At 38.6% G+C, this 17,429-nt stretch overlaps 1 protein-coding gene across 1 annotated transcript; it reads right to left on the minus strand.

Moving 5' to 3' along the window:
- Positions 1-551: 551 nt before the first annotated feature.
- On the minus strand, positions 552-15,707 carry LOC146382471 (S-adenosylhomocysteine hydrolase-like protein 1). The gene is made up of 17 exons (XM_084933118.1): positions 15,624-15,707; positions 8,806-8,902; positions 8,295-8,432; positions 8,027-8,127; positions 7,695-7,797; positions 7,501-7,595; positions 5,968-6,074; positions 5,765-5,881; positions 5,492-5,555; positions 5,316-5,404; positions 5,121-5,191; positions 4,900-4,994; positions 4,719-4,817; positions 4,222-4,290; positions 4,029-4,107; positions 2,911-3,031; positions 552-2,816 (listed from the first exon to the last, which is right to left on the minus strand). Exons 1-17 carry the CDS (start codon positions 15,696-15,698, stop codon positions 2,810-2,812), a joined length of 1,527 nt encoding a protein of 508 aa, XP_084789244.1. The 5' UTR covers positions 15,699-15,707; the 3' UTR covers positions 552-2,809.
- Positions 15,708-17,429: the final 1,722 nt, after the last annotated feature.

Below are 17,429 nucleotides of genomic sequence, written 5' to 3' on the forward strand. Positions count from 1 at the left end.
CGTATTATATAGTTAAAGAAGTATAGAGGCCATGCACTGGTATAAACACACACGCGTACAAAGAGGGAGACTGGATTACAATAATCCAGGGACTGGGGGGTATTTTTAGGACTCCATGACCAGAGGTAGACACTTGAGGAAAACAGATAATCACTGTCATATGACCAGCTGGATTTTCTTGATATACAGTTAATTACGTAGCGTCTGCGAGGAACACATGTAGAGCGAATGATGTCAGTACAAAATTATTTTGACTGCCTCAAATTATCTCAGGGAAAGTGGTTGTTAACCCATCTAACTCCCCAGAACTTTAATTTAAATTTAAATTCATGCAACCTCATATTGTATTAGTTTACGCCTAACACAGGGGTGTCAAATATTTTACCGGTGCTTTTATAAATTTTATTTTCATACTGAAAAAGGCCTCCCCCGTGGCCATTCATACCACACAATATATATTAACTAATAGATAAACAATAAAATGACAGAAAAGGTTTTGTTTTTGCACAATCTATTAAAGAAATTTGTATTTTTTACAATGAATCCACATTAAAAAAAATCTGCAAATCAACAAAATTTTTATGTGTTATAATTACAGGACAGATTGAGCAACAAACTACATATAGTTTATTTATAGTTAAATATGCTATATAAGAACAAGTCCATTTACCATTGACCTTTACAGCCATACTTCTAATCTTGCTGGAAAGCAACATAACCCAACTTTAAGGCAGTCTACAGTAAATATTTGCGTTTTATCTTCCAACAAAGGCTTTTGTAAATGGCAGTGCAAATGTTTACATCTCCCATTTGTTATTTCCTCTGGGTCTACACCTGTGGGAATGGGAGGCAGAGCCTTCAACTTTCAGGCCCCTCTTCTGTGAAAACCAGCTTCCAATTTGGATTTTGGAGAAATACACCCTCTCTACTTTTAAGATTAATCTTAAAACTTTCCTTTTTAATAAAGCATATAGTTAGGGTGACACTGAATCCTCCCTTAGTTATGTTGCAATAAGTCAGGGCTGCTGGGGGCTTTTTATTAGCAAGCCAAAGAGCTCATATGGGGTCGAATTGTTGGGGTTTCTATGCTTCCTATGTTTCCCAAGTACTAAGTAAATTGTTACACTACTCACTACAGTACTTTCTCATTACTCCATAAAATGACCTCAAATGCATTGTCTCATAACTATCACGTAACAATATAAAACTTTAGGCTACAGTCCCACACACTAATACCAACATGAATCCCTATCCTAATGAAGACACACGTACAATCTTTCTTTTAGTATTTACATAAGAACATGAAGGTGTGACAACAAAAGTAAAGATTAAAAAAATCTTTACTTTTGTTTGATCTTATTGTGATTGTTTCTGTCCTGGCAACAGTTTGCCCGTTACCATCACACTTTTGTCCTTTTTCTGGAATAAAAATAAAAGTGCTGTCTATATTTCTGCTCCTGAAAAGCTGTGTCTCTGTACTGCTCCACAATTTTCCTCCTCCAGCACACGAAATGAAAGCATCTGAGTGCAGTGCAACCGTGCAGGAAAAAAAATGCATGTTTGCTTTATGATTTTTTTTTCTATCGACCTGGCGTGCAGATATCTGAAGAATCTTTGTGGCACAAGTAACAACATAAATACAACTTTAAGGTAATTACTGAATTTAGTATAGTAATACATTCCATCAAGTTACAGTACTGCACTCTTACCCTAACCTTTAGCAAAGCCTTCACCTTAAAATTTGGTGATATATGTTATGGGGACTTACTGACCTCACAATGGAGGTAGCCCACATATTGTGACTGTGTGGCTTCATGTCCCCAAAGCACAGTATTAGCAAAACAAGTACATGAACGTGCGTGTGCACAATCACGCACTCACACACACACAGGTTTCAGATACTCATACAAGGATAGCAGCACTGAAGGCTCTGACAGTGACACATGCAAGCAATTAGGACCATAACTTACCAAACGATAATGTTACTATTCCTCCTCCTAGTGGGTGAAACTCACAGTGCACAGTTTTTGTCAAGCTCTGGCTAAATTGTTAAGCTGGTAGTGCAATCCCTGGCAACTAAAGTTTGAACCCCAAGTTGCTCTCAGATGCATTTTTTTGGTGTGTGAATGTTAAATAGAAAGCACTAGCGTGAAGGGGAAACATGGCTTTTGTGAATGAGGCAGAACCAGCCCATTTACTATATATTTTAATTCTTGGAAACCAGAAATAAATCTGAATATACAAGGTTGTACACAACTGCAACCGTATCTATCAATACAAATAAGTCAAATAGTGTTCATTAAGTTGTTCTATGGTTTATAAGTTAGAAAGTTCATTGGTGGTTTTGGTGTTTTCAAGTTATAAAGCAGAAATGCAGAAAGAGTAAAATGTATTTTTTATTATAATAATTCTTTTATATTTATATGTACAAAAGTCTAACAACTTGCCTGTTAGTTAAAATTAATTTATCTAAAGGTTAGAAAAGGATGGGGATTTTAGGTGATGTGACAAGAGTACATTTTCAGGTACTCCATTCAGCTGATAGAAAAGTAACTCCGTCCCATTCAGCACAGTTTTTCATTTCCTCCCTTTCAAATTAAGACATCATACTGATTAAATTCTGGTTACTGTGGACAATGTGAAAATCTGGAACAGTGTACAATACATAGGAATAGAGAAAAGTCAGTCTTAATATGCTGTTGCTTCAGATACACTCTGTAAAGCTTCAGACTGTAGAGGGCGTCAGCGCTCCTGTTTTCACAGCAGCTTTTCTGAAGAGCGTTTGTCCGTCAATTTTGTGAGCAAAACATCAATACCTGTTACAACAAAAAACAAAAAAAGATCAGAAACATTAAACGTTAAAATGTGTGTTAGTGTTTGTCTACGTGAGAGAGAGAGAAGTTTACTTGCCTGTAATAGTTTGGTTTGAAGGGTCCGTGTTTGCTGATGCCCATGTACTTGGCCTGATCATCTGACAACTCTGTGAGGTGTGCGTCAAATATCGGCAGGTGGAGGCTGGCCACGTATTCATCTGAAAATATGGAGACACGAAGATTATCACACCTTAATTTCCTTCTTGGCTATACTGATAAAACAGGAAAAAGAATAATTAATGACAAATAAAATTATAATGGTCTATAAAACATTTGATATGATTTTCAGGCTTATGTGCAGCCCTGAGACCCATTACAAATGTATTATGTGAATATTTTCAAGCTTGAATTTGAGCTTGATTTTGTGTTGGATAGCTGTTTTGCAAAGTGCAAAAAAGTATTTAGACTTTTTTTTTAACTTAAATTAAATTAAATCCCATTTAAGTAGCTTAATAGTTCTCATGCTATATAATATAAAAAACATATTTAAAGTATCTAGTAATACTAAAGGAAATGTAGTCATTATGTAGTGGCACTTTTCCACAATCAATACTTTATATTATTAGATCATAATTATTAATTCATTGACATGCATTTTAATTTTGTAACTTTTTAATGACTGTATTACAGGTATATCACTTATATATTGTAGATTTTCAATACAAAATGGTAAGTAACTAAAGCTTAGTATCGAGTACAAGATACATTAACAGCTGTGGAATAGAAAGAGAAAGTAATTAAATTAAATTCAGTTTTAATTGTATAGCACCAAATACAACAATAGTCCTCAAGACACTTTATATTAAAAGGTAAAAACCCTACAACCAACATGTGCAAGTACTTGGCAACAGTGGGAGGGAAAAACTCCTTTTTAACATGAAGAATGCAGCAGCAGAACTCAGGGACTCTGCTGCAACCGGTTGGAAGTAATTAGCACAATGCAGATACACTACACAGAAATACTAAAGTACAAGAACATTAAACCTGTACTTGAGGAAACCACTTGAGTTAATGTAGTACACATTCCTGTTCATTCTATCTGTAGTGACATCATGCAGAAGCAAGAGTTGCCAAAACAACTTGAAACTGAGTATATAGAGCAGTGAGCTTTTAAAAGTGAGCATCAAACTATTGTAACAGTATATTGTAACTTGCCCATCTTCTTTGGCAGCAGGTAGACATCCTTGTTGTATCTTCCTTCTGGGGAATTGTACAGCTCTATGAGAGCCATGGCCTGAAACATAACAGCGAACGTTAACTATAAGTGACTGCGAGCAGCCTAATGACTGACAGAGCTGCTGTGATGCATTTAGAAAAGAATAACCACTTTGTAAATCTGTTTTCTTACCTGGGTAGCGGCAGTGATGGAGAGGACAAATGAGGGCACGGTAGAGCAGCTCAGATTCAGCAAACGACCCTGAGAGGAAAGTCAATACTAAATGAAAACAAATCACGTAAGAGCGGCTATGATTACAACCATTTGAAATAATATTTCATCCCAATTGAGCTGTGGTTTGTATGTACTAAACAGGATAATGTTATGATTAGTGTAGTATGAGCCCCCAGTTTAAAGCACAGCGTACACAAATGGTCTTCCTGTGCTGTCTGATGTTATTATTTAGTTTTGGAGGATACACACCTGGTCTTTATATCATAATTGCTGCTTTTCTTTTCTGAATTTCTCTCTATTTTTATCTCAAAATCTCTCACATTCATCCATCTGTTCCTTATAATACATTAAGAAGAGCGCATATTTCTCTTGCTATATAAGCAGTGTACTTCAAGGTCACACATTTAAAGTCCTTACATGATTTGGGCCTCATTAGAAGAACAGAGTATCCTCACCTCTGCCAGCAAGACAATTCTCTTGCCATCAGGCCAGATGACGTGGTCCACCCGAGGTCTCACATGCACCCACTTCAGATCTAAAGACCGCAGACCAGCCTGAGACATAGGAATCTATAGTTTAACGCCAAATCATTCACATATAGAGGCCTATACACGCACACACAACATCTGTCTTTACCAAATCTATCTCACTGCTGGAGTGTCCCATGTTGCAGACTATGCAGCCATTCTTCATTTTGTCCAGATGTTCTCTCATCACAACATTTTTATTCCCTGCAGAGAAGCAGTGAGTAAAATAAAAATAAAAAAACAGGTGAAAAATAAATATTAATTAAAAATAATATTTTGATTGTTTTGTTTTAAAAAAAAAAGCATTAATCATAGGATGACAGCAGTCACCTGTGCAGGTGATGACCATGTCTATATGTCTGACTATTTCACTCAGTTTAATTACTCTGAAGCCATCCATGCTGAGTGGAGTGGGGGATAAGAGGACAGGGTTAAAACAGTATTTCATCATGTTTTTTTCATGGTGTGGCGTAAGAGGAGGGAACACTTCACATCTTGGTTGATAAAAGCTTCTTCTATTCATACCAGGCCTGAAGGGCACAGATAGGATCCACTTCTGTGACATACACTATAGCACCCAGTGCTTTTAGGGCAGCGCAGCAGCCTTTTCCAACCTACGAGAAAAAGAAATTCAACACAGTCTGGCCGAGTGGCTTAAATGTGGGTTATTTCGCGGGGCAAACACTTTATATCCCACTAACCTCACCATATCCACACACCACCACCTGCTTTCCTCCAAACATGATGTCAGTGGTCCGCTTCAGCCTGGAAGCAGAGTTGACCATGGTCAGTTTGCTGCTATGCTGGTGTTTTTATCTGTTTATTCACTAGCTGGGCCCATGACCTCATTTTAGGTTTGACAGACAGTTTGTCAACCTATATAGATGACAACCGGAAGGAGCGTGTTTGGAGGCGTGGTCCTGCTCCTGAAATTCCGATACATAATCTCCAATAGTCGCAACAGGATTAATTACCCTTCCAGTACAGACTCCTTGCAGAAGTACAGGTTGTCAAACTTCTGTTTGGTCACCGAATCATTGACATTCATAGCAGGAACAGACAGTCTGCCTGCCTTTGACAGCTGGTACAACCTGAATCAGAGGCACGGAAACACCCACATGAGCTGCAGATTGACTTTGTAACCTTAAAGTCATTCGAGCTTCGTGTTTACACTCACCGATAGATCCCTGTGATGCTTTCCTCCACAACACCTTTGAGATTCTTAAACAGTTCCGGATACTTCTTATAGATCCAGTCAGTCAAGTCACCACCGTCATCCAGGATCTGGGAATAATAAGAAAAACAAGCTCAAGGCACCTTCATGGAAGCATTTGTAGATAACACACTGAATTGTAGGTCAAGTGGTTCTTGGCCCACATAAACATGAAGCAATAATTTTGAATAAAATGCATCTGAAATATATAAAATCAAAGGTTCATGTTCTCAAATAATTATTCATTAAGACTCCAATAAATTACATTGAAAATTTGAGTGTAAAGGAACAGTTTACCAAGTATTAATTATATTTGAAATACTAACGGTGTTTAAGATCTGAGGCTACAAAAAGTCTTCAAACACGAACAGTATCTCCTGAAATACCACAGAGGATGTGAGTACAAATACACTCCTCCTGAAATATATGCTTAAATATTACATTAATCTCTCTTAAGAGAATCTGCACATGAAGCTATCAGGTGAAAGCCAACATTTAGAAGAAAGTTAGTTAGCTAAGGATATAGAGCTGGAAATGTGCATAATAGACCTGCTTTGAAAAAACAGGATACATTATGCATACAGTGAGGGAAAATAATTATTCAACCTCTTGTTGAATTTGTAAGTTTGCTCACTTAGAAATAAATGAACAGTGTTTAATTTTCATGGTAATTTCATTTTACTGGAGAGAGACAGAATATCAATAAAAGATCAAGAAAAAATAACAAAAAACCCCACACTGAGTGAAATGATCCCCTACAACCCTGCCGTAATTCATGCTGGTTGTGAGTCCATATAGCACACAGATTATAATCAATCAATTACAGATAATTCTGATCTTAAGAAGTATCTGCACAAGTCTGGAATGGCCTACAAGTCCATCAGCAAGAAGCGTGGTTCGAAGACAACTACTGCTGGCGTGATTATTCGAAAGTGGAAGAAATATAAAATGATCACTAGTTGCTCTCAGTTTGGAGCTCCACAGGAGATCTTGCCTCATGAGGTGAGATAATCATGAAAAAGGTGGTGAATCATCACAAAATTATATCGGAGGAACTTGTTAGTGATCTGAAGTTAGTAGGAATCACACTCACCAAAAACACCATTGGTAACACACTATGGGGTAATGGACTGAAATCTTGCAGTGCCCGCAAGGTCCTCGTGTTCAAGAAGCCACATGTGCAGGCCTGTCTTTTTAAATGATACAGAAACGTGCTGTGGTGTACACAGCTGGTAACCAGCTACAAGAAACACTTTACCACTGTGTTTGCCAACAAAGGGTTCTCCACCAAGTACCAAATCTCATCTTGGTTATGAAATACTTATTTCACTCAATGACATGCAAATCAGTTTATAACTTGTATGTATTGTGTTTTTTCTGGTTCATTTTTGGTTGCTAGCCTGTCTCTCTCCATCAAAATGAAACTAACATAAGAACTGGAGACTGTGTACTTCTAGGGGAAGCTATGTGACGTGTAAGCAGAGTCGATCATCATACCATGTTGGGCTGCCAGGTCTCAGTGCCGACACAATGGTCAATACACCACCAGAACTCATCCTCCGATTCTCCTCTCCACGCAAACACTGAGATGCCTGAGAAGGGAAGTGGCATGAAAAATGTGTGATGGTCAAAAAAGTAAGAGGGAGGATGAGTAAAACTTGCGAAACCAGGAGCTTGTGCAGAAGCTGTACCTGCTTTAACCAGAGCAGCCGCCACAGCATTCTGAGTCGAGAAAATGTTACAAGCCGCCCAGCGACACTGCGCCCCCAACGCAGCCAGAGTCTCAATCAGCACCTGCAGGACACCATAAACACACAGAGGCCGGTTCTAGACACTGAAGTAGTGCTAATGCAGAATTATATGATACTCTGTGGATAATATGCAATATAGAAATAAAATAAAATCTAAATAGTGATATTCTTCTCTTTATTTAAAGAAACAAACCAGATCTGTATTTGGCACTTAGTAAATCTCTGTCAGTGCTTGTTTCTTTATTTGACAGCAGTGTGTGTGTTGAACTGACCGCTGTCTGTGCAGTGATGTGTGTGCAGCCCACTACTTTGGCTCCAGCCAGCGGTTTCTCCTCACCTGCCCTTTTCCTCAGGTTCATCAGAGCTGGCATTTCTAAATATCACAGATGAGAATCAAGACACAAAAACCAGGACAGTCTTAGATCCTCCTCTTGTGCATTTCTCTACAGAGCCTCTTTAGATGGGCAGTAACATTCATTTTACCGTTATATTGTAACTTCTGCATAAACTGTGGTTTGAAGGCCGTTGGTATTGGCGTACCTTGCTCTGCCATTTCTATTTCTTTGCGTCCAAAATCAGCCTGACTAATGTTTTTGATGCAGAAGTCAGACGGGCCTTTGGTGGATTTCTGAAGCTTGTCTCGAGGAGAAGACTCATCATCAGAGGTGTCACTGTGCACTGCAACACATAATTTAGACTATGTGAGACAAATCATCTGGCTGACGCATGAAGGAGTATTACAGAAACACATGATTCTTTGGCTCAGGTTTTCCAGCCTTTATCTTGTTGATAACTAGGTGATTCTTTTCTCTGATCTCTTTGAAGTCTGCACATACTCTGGCAGTGACTGACATGTTTGAGAAAGGCTCATGGAGCAGATTAGGACCAAATTAATGAGGCCTAATTCTGCAGAAGACTTTTCACTTTAATTAAGGTTTGGCCTACAGGGTTAATCCTCGGTTTGCGATGCTGGGATCAAAAAAACAGCTCAGTTTTAAAAAAGAGACATGTGATTAGACTTAACAGCGTGTCTGTTTTCATGTTTCCATACCTGAAGCGAAGCTATCCGTAGATGACTGAGACATGGACCGAACAGTCCTTGTGGGAGGTCTGTTGAATTCTTGCTTCTGGCCAGTGAACGGTATTTGCTGAAGAATCATAAAAGGAAATCACAGACAGGCTCAAAAAGACAGATACCAAATATTTCAGTTTTACCTCTTAGCAGGTCACAAAAGTTTTTTCCTCTCTGTTTGAAGCAGATAGATGCGGCAGTCAAAGCAGATACATTTGCTCATAAAACACCAACTTTCTTTTAACTCTCTTCTCACAGCCTATCTGTGTCATTAATCTTTCTATTTCTCTCTTTTATCTGTGTATCTGTTGCAATCTCACCATCCAGTGTGGCTGTTTGAAGGCTGGGCTGCTGCCACAGGAATCCCACTTGGCCATGTCTGCTCCCTGGCTGCACGCGTAGAATTAAACCTACAGCTCAGCCTTACTGAAGGCTCACCACCTGTCTTCAGCTTTTCTGTGGATGGCAGATTTTTTTTCTGCTTTTGTTCTTTCTCTTACATATGTGCACACCCACCAACACGCCCACACGCTGACCTCAAGTGTTTGAAGCTTTGCATTTAAGATATCATTTGATTGCATTCTGGAAAATGTAACATATTTCTGTTTTTTGCAAACTTGATCCTTAATAAGCCTCAAATGGGAACATTAGCACCTTGTGAGATGCGTTACAGGACAAGAGAGGGTGCTTATTTTTTCTAATGTAAAAAATATAGCAACATATAGCTCCTAAAGTAATTGCAGGGTTTGACTAACTTGTTTCAATTCTGTTATTAGCTGTCATAACTTGTCAGCTGCTTTCAAACCCCACAGAAGGAGAAAACAACAACTGTGAGCAAAAAAGAAGAAAAAAGCAAGAAACTGCATTCATAGCTTAAACACAGCAGTCATGCAACTAAAAACAACAAGACAGAAGCGATTAACACATATGTTTGAGGCTTTTTTATGACACAAAGCAAAGCAATGAAAAAGATATTATGCATAGAAAAGGTGTCTGCCTTCAGGAAAGCTTAGTGAAGCATGAGTTCAGGTTTCTAATTGTAACTTCTCAGAAAATCTCATCTCAGAACTCCTACAGTGTTATGCAGAATTGTTTTGGTTTGCCATGTATTTAATGATGGTAGCCTATGGTTTTTATATTGCACATTTAAAAAAGCATTGGTCTGGGTTTACGTTCCTGAAAAAAATCTTTCTTTTCATTACATGTGATACAGTTTATTTCCAGGTATCTTTAAGTCCAGGCAGGGTAATATTTTTTAAATCCCCCAACTTAACCACACATTTAAACTAGACTGAGGGCGCAAGAAGAAATCTAGAATCCAAATAAATTTTATAATGGCAAAAATACTTAGTCAGGGCAGGCAGTCATGGAAAGAGACTGGGACAGCCCAGCATTGTCAAGTTCCTGGTCTGTTGACCCAGCGTTTTGAGTTTTAGTTTATTTGGATGTTATGTTTAAGTTCTTTAGGGTAGCTAAGTTCATTTGTTTATTAGATTCCCTTTGTGTTTTCTACCCTGTATTTAAGTTTCCCTCTCCCTTTATGTGTTTCATGCTGCGTGTCTTATGTTGTCAAGTTTATATTGTCATGTCTGCGTCTCATGTCTCCTGTTTTATTTTGAAGGTCTGTGTCCTATGTCAGTGTAGTCAGCTTTGCTTCTTTTGTCTCGTTATGTCAGACTAGTGTCCGCTGTTTCCCCATGTGTGTATTTAGTCTGCGTGTTTCTGTTCATTCTTTGTCAGGTCGTCTGTTGTTCACGTCACGTTCTCCACACCATGTTTCCAAGTTTCATGTCCAGGTTTTTTTTTTTTGTTTGTTTTAGTTTGTTCACTCCATACAGTCTGCCTCCGCCAGACTGTGACAAGCATGCCTCATTTAAATACTTTGTTTGGCAAAGGTCTCTTGTCAACATTAACAACATTAGTAAACTTTGCTGATCTGGTTTAAATATACACTTTATGGGTAACAGTACTGGGTCACACCTCATAATCTCTGAAATTAGGTATATAAAATCCAGCACCTAGCCGTGCACTCTGCCTGTGCAAACATTTATAAAAGCATGAATTGTTCTTAAGAGCTTGCTAAATTAGGGTGTGGTACTGTAACAGGATGCCACCGTTGCAACAAGTCAGTTTGTGAAATTTCCTCCCGCTGAGATATCCCACAAGTGGTATTATTGCAAAGTGGAAGTGTTTAGAGACCACAGCAACTGAGCCATGAAGTGCCATGAAGTGCCAGACCAAGTAAAGACACTCTAATCAATGGTGTGAAAGAGAAACCAAACACAGGTCTCTGAAGCGGACAACAAAAGAAAAACAAAGGACGAGCTTTGTTACAGGCAGCAAGCCCAACCAAGTGGCAACCAGAGATCCACCCAGGGAACACAAGTAGGACACAGGAAGAATATGCAGATGCTAAAACACTGATTCAGAACTGTGGGTTTTGTGGTTTTTAACTTTGAATTAACCCTTTGAGGTCCACACCAAGAAAAAACAATGGAATTTTTTTTTTTTTGTTTGCATTTCTTATTGATTTGGGTGAGTAATAACCACAATCAATATATACTTTTTCAATAGACCCTGTAGTTTTTAAAATATTGATCTCTACCAAACGGTTGAGATGTCACTTAATGGTAAAAGTATGAAATGTCATGCAAATACAAGTACATTAGATAATACAGTTTAAAAAAAAATCTAATAAAGGGCCAAATTATAATTAAATTAATAACAAAAACTATCCAGGGCATTGGATACAGTTTATTTCTAGTAGCATGCCAGTGAACATTGCTGTTTTCATTCCATCAAAGGAAAGTATTATATCAAACAACAATATACATAGTTTTTTAGTCTGCAAATGTGAAAAATGTGCTACAGCACAAAATACTCCCATTCAGGCCACTTCTGATTGAATGCTACTGTGCAAAATCAAAATCAAATAAAAACAGTGCAAATCAAGCACATCTGCTTGTGGTTTTGGTCGTCGGGGTCTTAGGGTGTAGCATTGATTCTGTGGTCTTGGAGAGCTGAGTCATGGTCGTCCAACTCTAGATGCTGGCTTGTTAACTTGGTTCAGACACAGCCAGGTGGAAACCTTTTGAGAGCCATCAGTTTCTGGTCCAGTAGGGCACAGTCCCTCTTGTAGACCAGGTATTCAAGTCAAGGATGTATCCGAACAGTGGAATATGCCATCTCCTTAACTTGTAACTTATAACTTGTCTTATACAGGTGTAATATCATATCAGAAAGCTTAATTCCTCCCATATGCTAATTATATACAGGGATGAGTGATGGGCATTGATCTTTGCATTGGGCTCTTTGCTCCACGGTTTGACCGATGAAAGAGGCATGAACCCACAGGCATTGTTTAGAAGGTTAACACATTTCTTGTCAAACCATTTTTTTTGCAATCAGACCTTCATCAGACCTATAATAACAGGCTCCATGGCCCTTCTTCAACAGGTCTTTGTCTGCCATCAGGGGAGCTCCACCGGTGCAGTTTGGTCATACAGTACCAATGCACCTGACATCCAAGGAGGTGTGCAAGTTCTGGACCAAGCTGAAACTTGTGAAGAGCTGAGGTTCTTTTATGGGTTTGTATACTGGTTTTTTTTTTGTTGTTTTTTTTTTTTACAAATTTGGCCCCTTAGAGGTAGCTTCTGTTCCTTTTCGCTGAGGGGAGCATTGAAAATGTAGATCCCCCTTGATACAGCAGCAAGTCGTGGATGATGCCAGATGAACTTGCTTGGCAGAACACTTTAGAGCCCCACTCATCTGGTTTGTTGACAATATACTGGTGGAGAGTGCCAGCCCTTGTGGCTTCATATGAAACCATGACCTCAAACACACTGTGGTTGAAGATGGATGGTATCATGAGTATCATGCCACAGGACTATGTGATTTTTAGCCATATAATTGTTTAGCGTCCATATAGTACTTGTTCAACATGAAATTATAATTTTGAGAACTTAGCAATATTAATTTAGCAGCTACTGTAATTTGGTTAAAAGGTAATCACTTGTGATATTTGTGATTTCCACGTGTTATTCTTGATTTTTACAATATTTAATAATATTAACTCAGAAAGAAAATGACTTACTGAGGAAATTATTTCAGCATATTCTTGCTGTGCTAACACTTAATGTGATTTATCAATAGCAATGGATAAAGAAAATGGGTCTAGTGGTCTGATTTTATAGCAAATAATCAATTTTAATAACATTTAGGTTATGTTAGCAGTAGCACCATAAAGGGACAAATCAACCGTTTGGTTGACCACTTTTTAAAAAAATTATTAAACATTTAATTTCACTTTTTTAATGCTGTCAAGCGAAATACATCTGTTTAGTAAGTCCTCTAACACTGTCATATAAGAAAAAATTATATCTTCCTATCTTAGTTTCACAAAAACACTCAAAATATGTTGGATGTTTTTTTGTTTCTGACTTCCTGGTTGGGAGGGGTATAAGAAGAGCCAAAAGTTTCCATTCACAGTGCCTTCTGGTGGACTTTTTTGGCATTACAGATGTAAACCAATTGGTAGAAAAGACTCAACAAGGTAGGTCAATTTCAGCGAAAGCCTCAGTTAGGGCCTGAAAATGTGCTCTACCAATTGGTTGAGCAGAACGCTAAAGGGTTTGATATTAAGTATTTTCTGTTTGGTTACAGTTTTAGTAACACTGTTAAAGTTAAATTTAGTTTAGGGTTTTTTTTTTTTTGGTTTAGAATTTTTAGTGGGTGGTTCAAGTTTTCATTTCTGTGATGAATTTCTTGTGATGTTCATATTTTCTTTTGCCTTGGCCTCTGTTTTATTTTATGGTTTCTAGTCTTGTGTTTAGAGTGATATGTGTTACTTTGTGTTTTACTTTGTAATTCTCATATAGTCTCTCGTATCTTGTAAGTATTTGTCAAGTAAAAAAGTAAAGTAAAATCTTATTTATATAGCACCTTTCAAGATAAAAATCACAAAGTGCTTCACAGAAGCTAAAACATAAACATAAAAAGTCAACCAAAAGCAAGTTAAAAAACATGAGAGTTAGGTGTTAGGAGTTTCTCTGTCATGTTACCTCCTGTTGTATTTTGATAGTCATTTGTCTCTTGTGGCCTGTTTTCAGTTTGGCTCCTGGTCTAGTTCAGCTGTGTTTTGTTACCCACTCTGCCGCACTTACCTACTATGTATATAACTGCAAGATAATAATTGCACTGCAAGGCACTACATGTCTTGGAGTATGGGAGAAGCTGGAGTGCTCCTGACCCAGGACCTTGCTTTGAGGCAACAGTGCAAACCACCACACCATTGTGCTGTTGCAATAGCTCCCTCAGTATAAGTGAATGTGTATATGCACTGATATATCATTAAATTCACAGTAAAAACTAACACAACTGTGCACTTGTGTCTTCAAGACAGCTGTGGCGGATGATGGGCAGTAAGGGCGGATTATGACAGCACATATCAGTTTGATGACAACATTATTGTATGGTGCTGTTTGCCAGGCACTGCAGGGTATAACGAGGCCTTCAGTCTGTTCAACTTGTCTTAAAATGTGCCTCTGGAGCTCAGGAAGATTTTGAATTTTGCTATGAATTCTTTGGATTTTTATCGTTCACCTAAATAAAGGTTTTGTTGTTTCTTGAAGTTTGCCTTGAGATTCCAGCATTTGGGTCCTTCTGCCTTAATCAAAACAGACACTTAACTAAAGAATGACAGAACTCTCTCTCTCTCTCTCTCTCTCTCTCTCTCTCTTTATATATATATTTACTCACATATGTGACTGGGAGAAAACCAGACACAATCAACTCAATCGCAGGGGACAAAGTAAAATTAAGGACACGACATAGGAGTCAATTAACTAGCAAAATAAAACAGGCAGTGAACATCGATAAGAAGCTTGAACAAACTTTACAAGAAAAGACACATGAGGATAAGATGGAAGTAAACTCTATAACAGACTGGGATTAAAGCATAATCAGAGCTGAATTGTCTAAAACACGAGTAACTAAACTCCACAACTCCTAACCTTGACCTAAAATATGACATGCTGAAATAAACATGAAACTAACAGGAATCAAAAAGCAGCCTAGCAGTAAAAGGCATAAAGGAAACTAGAATTTAAGACACAACACAGATAACAGAAGTCCACAGCAAATCCCACAGACCGTGACAGTCACAGAGCAGGATCACCGCTCTACTGAGGCGCATAGTGTGTCAACAACTGCAGAGTTCAAACCTCCCCAGGCATTAACATCACCATAAAAACTGACCAAGCACTTCCTGTAAGTGGCCCAGGGCTTTTGTACACGGGGTGTAGTAATACCAGGTACGAACAAAAATAAATTATATTAAAAAGTCACCAATAAATATAAATAAAGCTGTACTTTAAAGGGGCTTTTTTTAAACACGTGGTTATAAGAAAACCTTGTGTTTCGTAAAATCACTTAAATACCGCCTTCCAAAAATAGCTGCCACTTACACAAGCCACCAATCATTAACACAAAAGCTATTACCCTTTGACTTGGAGCAGTGTGAAAGTTAACTTAACGAGGGACAGGTGGACATTCAAATTCAAACCAGCTACTGCACAGATACTCTTCAAATAAATCTCATAATTACATCTTAATGTGTAAAATATCTCTCTCTTTGTGTCCAACCACACATTTCCTCTATGCCAGTGCAATCGACAAAGACCAACATAACCAATGTAATGTTGCTTAAACCCTCTAATCTTAAAAAAGCTTGAAGCTTGTAATTACACATCAAGTCCTCGACTCGCTGCCCTCTGTAAAAGAAAGAAAAGCTGTGATACCTTGATACAGATGGACTGCACCGCCTCCTCATTCTTGGCCTTAGATATATTCACTAGATTATACGCTTTCTTCATGCTGGCACAGTGACTCTCAGGAACCCTGCAGAGCTGCAAGCCGATGCTGTTCAAGTGACGCTTGATGCCACTCCCTCACCAAACAGGTGACAAAAGAAGGTGGAAGTGAGTAATGTGACCTCTGTGAGGCTTTCTGTGTGTGATTCTGAGAAAATACAGACAGCAGGAACTACAAAGATGAAGAGCGAGATTTAAGGAAAGAAAATCTCAGTTGAGTGCTTTTTGAGGCCACAGATGAAAATAGTTTAAAATAAACAGACAGCAGGGAGGTGACAGTTTTGCAACGTAATGACAGTTATTGCAACATAAAGAAAAACGACAGAAGAACTGGTCAAGAGGAAAGAACATTATTCTTAACAAAAGGGTTACAGAGGTAAGCATGAGAGGCCATGTGACAATAGACCATGAATTCATTGTTTTCTGTCCACAGAATGACCAAGCAGCACTGCAGTGTTACTGAAGTCTCTTAGAGTGGCATTTGACTGATTTAAACCGTGACGGAAAAGACAAGAGCCTGCAGAAACAGTTGGTTATTGTTTTCTGTGGCTACAGGGAAGCTCTGTAAAGTCACAGGACCTAAAACAAAACTGAGGCCATGATAGGAACTTTGGGATTCAATATTTTTGGAGCTTGATCGGCAGCAAGAACAGGATATATTGCCCATTTCTGATTGTACATAGGTGTATCTCTGATAGGCGCCCAGTTTTGTGGCGACGCAAGAATAAAATATGTGTATACATATATATATATATATATATATATATATATATATATATATATATATATATATATATATATATATAGCTAAGATCCTGTGGGACTTCCAGATACAGACGGACAAAATGGTGGTGGCTAACCAACCGGACATAGTGGTGGTAGACAAACAGAAGAAGACGGCCGTAGTGATTGATGTAGTGGTTCCGAATGACAGCAACATCAGGAAGAAGGAACACGAGAAGCTGGAGAAATACCAAGGGCTCAGAGAAGAGCTCGAGAGGATGTGGAGGGTGAAGGTAACGGTGGTCCCCGTGGTAATCGGAGCACTAGGTGCGGTGACTCCCAAGCTAGGCGAGTGGCTCCAGCAGATCCCGGGAATAACATCGGAGATCTCTGTCCAGAAGAGCGCAGTCCTGGGAACAGCTAAGATACTGCGCAGGAACCTCAAGCTCCCAGGCCTCTGGTAGAGGACCCGAGCTTGAAGGATAAACCGCCCGCAGGGGCGTGCTGGGTGTTTTTATATATATATATATATATATATATATATGCTTCTTAAAAGATATGTCAGAGCAGGGAAGGGCCAAATGTACTAAGTAATTGAAAAAAATCTGCCATTTTTATTTGCCTACACTTCCCACGAGTAGTTCCCATAAACGTTAAGATGTTTTATCCTTCTTTCACAAACATTTATTCAGAGGTCCTGCTTTTAATGCTGCATTCATCAGACATGACACGAGTCAGTTCGTTAGCTCTCTCGTTTTACATTTTCAGAAAGGGAAAGCAAGTGCAGTATTTGCGTGAGCGTACTGGTCAAACATTCATGGCGACTAAATATCATTAACATCTTGAGTAGATGCACATTCACGCTCCCCGTGGTGTAGTCACAGGTGCATGTGTGATGTTATGTGGGCCTGGCACTTTTATAGAGATAGTGAAAGCGCTGTCTCTGCTCACCATGGTAGTCTTCAGCGCTTCAGTAACCGGTTCTTTCGCCACAAACTTGGATACCTCTAA

This window comes from Perissodus microlepis, chromosome 7 (genome assembly GCF_051167445.1).
Source record: "Perissodus microlepis isolate ML-2025 ecotype Zambia chromosome 7, ASM5116744v1, whole genome shotgun sequence".
Classification (NCBI taxonomy): Eukaryota; Metazoa; Chordata; class Actinopteri; order Cichliformes; family Cichlidae; genus Perissodus; species Perissodus microlepis.

Excerpts from the sequence above, each read along its gene's own strand:
- LOC146382471 (XM_084933118.1), bottom strand. The coding sequence starts at position 15,698 with ATGAAGAAAGCGTATAATCTAGTGAATATATCTAAGGCCAAGAATGAG. Across the intron at positions 5,556-5,764 it reads AAGGAGTCTGTACTGGAAGG|GCTGAAGCGGACCACTGACA; the intron begins GTAATTAATCCT and ends CTCTGCTTCCAG. Across the intron at positions 5,405-5,491 it reads TGGTGTGTGGATATGGTGAG|GTTGGAAAAGGCTGCTGCGC; the intron begins GTTAGTGGGATA and ends TTTTTCTCGTAG.